The 4,878-nt window shown below is 38.0% G+C and overlaps 1 protein-coding gene across 1 annotated transcript in view; it reads left to right on the top strand.

Moving 5' to 3' along the window:
- Nucleotides 1-4,063: 4,063 nt before the first annotated feature.
- Nucleotides 4,064-4,878, top strand: part of LOC146317950 (MAM and LDL-receptor class A domain-containing protein 2) — a 37,844-nt gene continuing 37,029 nt past the window's right edge. The window contains exons 1-2 of the mRNA XM_084732533.1: nucleotides 4,064-4,196; nucleotides 4,600-4,728. Of these exons, the coding sequence (XP_084588659.1) occupies nucleotides 4,160-4,196; nucleotides 4,600-4,728 (166 nt within the window). The 5' untranslated portion in view covers nucleotides 4,064-4,159. The remainder of the gene's footprint in view (nucleotides 4,197-4,599; nucleotides 4,729-4,878) is intronic.

The following is a 4,878-nucleotide window of genomic DNA, read 5'->3' as shown; positions in this document are numbered from 1 at the left end:
CTTAATACCTCTGACTCTGACAGTTTTTTTTTCTTTTCATTGAGAAAGTGTCATGTTTCAGATTGGCACATTTCAACATTTTGCTAATGGTAAAAAAAAGGGGGGAGGGTTGGGAGGGAAGTAGGTGTAACACACAAAAACACATGCTGTCTTGCTCACACGGATGTCACTCTCCAGAAATGGCAAAAAGTGGCCCCATTCACTTCCTGTCCTGGAAAAAGAAGATGTGTAAGAGATTTATGTTAAACATGACTCATCAGAGTCAATGGTCCTGTCTAGCACCAAACCTGATAGACTGACATCTGCAATTGCTGTCCTGAAGGACTCAGGACATGCTCAGTCTGAGATTGGCAAGAGCTGACCTTTCATTTGGCTCATTTTAATGGAAAAAAAATATGGAATTGGCTTACCCTGATATTCTTGCCCTAACCCTATCCAATCTCACTCATTATGCCTAAACCCAACCATTTCACTCTTTATAGCTCCTAACTCTGAACGCACATTAAAACATAATGCAGAGGCCTCCAGAAGTTACACTACAGGGGTACCTACAGCGTCATAGTTTAAAGCATAACGGCACTGATCAAGCTGCCATATTTGATGCACTGGAAGTGAGAATGTGCTGTCAGTGCTGTGGGCAGGACGGGATCAATTTATCTGATTGATTCAATTTTAAATGTATTTCTATAGCACATTTAAAACAACATGACCTGACCAAAGCGCTTTACAAAGAGGCAGACGAATAACCAGGTCAACAGAGCAGAACAAAACATGCATATGCCCAAACAGATCAAGATAAAATCAAAGACAAACAAACTGCAGGCACTATGACAGGTCAAATGATGATAGCAAACTACATACATTCAAAAACCAAAGTAAGGAGGCAGGTCTTGAGCCGTGCTTTAAAGCTCTCAATAGAGGGGGCAGATCTGATGTGATGGGGCAGATTGTTCCACAGTCTAACACTCTATCTTCGCTATCAAACTAATACTGTTTCACGCATACAGAACCCATTAGTTGTAACTTGAACCTCAAAAAAGGCACCCAGCTGCATTACGTGTGGAAGACAAGATAAGGTTCAACTTCATGCAAATGTCCTCTGACATACGGGAAGATGATTAGTCACCTTTATTGTAATTTCCTCATGGCGTGGAATCCCATATTTCTTTTCTACTCCACCAAACATTGTACAATAAGATGGAAGATTGTTGTGGCCATTAGCCTTCCACTTTTTAATTATTTAATTTCAAGGAACTATTGGGATGTGAATAAGAAAACGATGCATTGAAATGCATTGCTCAGAAAATGAACTATTTCATTGTGCCCTGGTATAGTTACAACAAGAGGAAATAATTTCCAAATCAGAGATGTGTATGTAATTTATTTGCTCAATGCAAACAAATATGTTTCAGCTTTGTGAGAGACAAGACTGACACTTTGTGAATGAGGCCTTAGGAGGAATGGTCAAACACACTTCTTGCTACTAACATCTTAGTTTGCCTGAACAGCACTGCGATCACTTAACTCTACCAGCCTTTCAGAAGTCACACCAAAAACCCCAGTAAAATCTTGCAACCGCTTAAATATACCAGCACCCATCCCAAACACATTAGAAATGTTTTTGCAGCCACTTTGAAATCAATCAATCATTTACCAATGATCACACAACCAAGGTCAGTGGAATTTGCTTTCAGTACAGCAGGCAACAACATCACAACAGAGACAATATAGCACAGCCAACAATATTTACCACAAACACAAATTTACAGATACAAGATAGTATGAGTTGAGATGCAGCTATGGTGCAGGTCTGTCATAGTTAGTGGAAACCATTCAGAGTCCTTATTGCAGTGCAAGAAATTAACAAATAGCTAGTGAGGTTTGCATGGTCAGCAAGCATGCACTAAGCATGCACCGCTGCGTGCTTGCGTTAAATGAGATGCTAAAAACAATAAATCATTGATAGTTCGTCAAGTCTAGTCTGAAGTGTTATGATAGCTGTAAGGAGGCAAACAATTACTTGTGAGTTTATTAGAGCAGTGATATTGCACTGTTGCTGATGAAGAGAAAATTTTGTGCATCCTGAGTGTAGCAACACAATATCCTGTTTTGGGCCAGAGGCATTCAGATGTTGAGGTTTTTTCTCCAACTCTTCCTTAACATCTATCATAGCATTTTGTATTTTCACTTCCTCTTTTGTTATTCTCCTTTTCGATGTGGAGGACTATGCTGAAATATGAACCTACGTGACTTAAGTGATTGTTTTTATAAAGCCTGGAAGTGTAGTTTCTGTGTAGTTTTGTCTCACATTCTTCTTGCAAATGTCTATATGCAAACATGTAAAGGGTCACTTTAAGTTTCGTCAAGAGATAATAAATGGTGTACATTTTTTTAAGACGTTGTTATTATAACTGCAGTTACAATACCATTACTTAACCTGCATGGACAAAAAGTGGGTCTGTAATGTGTCAACACTGGAGATCTGGTTGTTAGCTGATAGTTAGCATCATACCTGCCACCTCCAAGCTGACGTTCCCAACGCTCATACATAGTAAATAAAATGCCGGCATGACCAAATGGACCACAGCTGCTGGCTCACTGTGAACCTATTGTGTAATACCAATTTGTGTGTGTGCTTTGTGACTTTTTCCCTCTCTCTCCTGTTAGTTATCACAGATTCTGTTCCCTTTCAGTCCATGATTTCTTCAAGATAAACAAACCTTTGCTCAGGCATTTTGATAGCTTGCTGTGTGTGATGATGTCATTTTCAGTTTTATTGGCCAGGAAGCTGCAAAGCTAACAGGTGTGACCTGACACCTTTGACAGCCATCCTTGTCAGAGATAGAGAAAGAAAAGAAATGGTTATTGGATGGACAGGAAAGTAGCAAACTTTGTTGTTAGTTGTGTTTTCCATGAGCTTCATGAGCACATTTAACCAGATGTTAGACTATTTCCAGGCTTTTTAACCTGCATGATTAAGGTGCATACACTCTGGTTTATAGTGTTTTGGGGTCACTCTTTTAGGCTTTGAGCCACTTCAGAAGTCCATAAGTCTGTAATACTAGTACACACAGTTTTTTCATGGTTGATTAAGCTGAAATTAATTGCTATACTTCCTGTACTTGTTGACCTCACGTACTGCAATTAGAACATGGAGTATCTAATTCTGCTGATATTTTTATCTCCTGATTTGAAAGTCAGATATGATCCAGTAAAGCTTGGCCATTATCACGTACAGTCCTTCACTTTGATTTTATTATGGAATAGAGATCTTATCAACCTTAGTATTCATATAATAGTTGCAGTAAATTCATCAGATACATTTTGCTGTTGCTTTATGTTCACATTAACATGAAAGTGTATTTTTTTAGTGTAAAATCCAATTTTATGCTACTCCATACGCATTTAAATAGTAATCACTTAATAATGAGTTTGATGCTTATTCACTAAAGGTCCAAGACACAAAGACTACAGTCTGGATCTGTACTGTCATCTGAAGCATTTACAATGTGTGATAATCTGAGGCTAAAGATGTGAGATGTGCAATGAGGGTCATAAAGACAAGCAGCAGAAATGTAATGCAGTTTACTGAGTACATGCTGGACTTCATGCTAAAGTTTACTGATAAGGACTCACTTCCTGAGCTGAATTGTCGTAGTAAAAGTTGCACTTCAATAATAGAGCCACAAAGTGTTAACCAGAGGGTTTGCCAGTGTAATGATCATGCTTTAAGGATCTTGTCTTTTCTTGTTATGTGACATTTTTCTCCAGACATGAATCAGGTATTTGTTCTGCTGCCAGGTAAGGGTCTTCATATGCACATTTCTACACCTGCAGGTTAAATAACTGTGTAAAGATAAGGATGAAGCCACAAGAGATGTAATTCATGTAAAATGCAGACAAGTTGTGCAATGTCAGAAGTGTTTGTAATGTATTTGATTATGGAAGGTCTCTGCAAGTACTCTGGAAGTATATGAAGACTTTGAGACATAGCAACGAAAAAAGAAAAACTTTCAGGGTGGAAATCAAAGATGTGGTCACATTTTCTCCTCAGATTTTTTGTAATAAGCCTCTCTTTACAGTATTGTTGGCCATCGTGTCCTCTGTCCGCTGTGCGTCCGGAGAACATCTTCCAGCTGGACTCGTCTGCGATTTTAAGATGGACTTTAAAAATGGCACAGATGAGGAGTTTTGTGGTATGATAACAGTTCAGGAAAATAATTTAACTTTTTAGAAAAAAAACTAAATGCCACCAAAGAACATCAGACCTTTATCAGTTTAGCATTTAGAATACAGTATTTGTTAAGATATATACCTTTTAACACTTGACTTTCAGGTTGTTTTGACTAATTGATTGCAATAATAAGTTGAGTCTGTTTCTTGTTTATATTATTTAATATTGTTCTTCTTCTTGTTTATGTCTTATTTGTTATGTATTTATTATGTCTTTCTATTAATCGTTTACTTGATATCTTGCTTTTTTTATTGATGGTTCTGTTGTTTGCTATCCCCTGATGCTGCTGTAGCACTGCCAGTTTCTCTGTTGTGGAATTAAAAAATGATTATCCTAAGTTTTTTTACTCCCCTGTCCATGTTAAGGGTCGTGTGATTTTGAGCATCACTCCTGCGGGTGGAACGACACCAGTGATAATGGTTACCACTGGAGACGGCAGATGGCAAACGTCACCTCAGTACCTGGACAGGACCATACCACAGGAAGTCCATGGGGTAAATATTAACCTGCTTTCATGTTCCATTTGTGTCATTACTTTGTTGATTATTAATGTAAACGGATACAGGGACATTTTATATCAGTGATTAAAATGTTTGATTAGATTACCTGATCTACTCTCTTATTATGGGATGTTTGTCTGCTGG

The sequence above is a fragment of the Lutjanus erythropterus genome, chromosome 12, assembly GCF_056507025.1.
Source record: "Lutjanus erythropterus isolate fLutEry1 chromosome 12, fLutEry1.hap2, whole genome shotgun sequence".
In the NCBI taxonomy this organism is placed as follows: domain Eukaryota; kingdom Metazoa; phylum Chordata; class Actinopteri; order Lutjaniformes; family Lutjanidae; genus Lutjanus; species Lutjanus erythropterus.
Note: the sequence above shows the minus strand (reverse complement) of the source record. Positions and strands in the feature narration are given on the sequence as shown.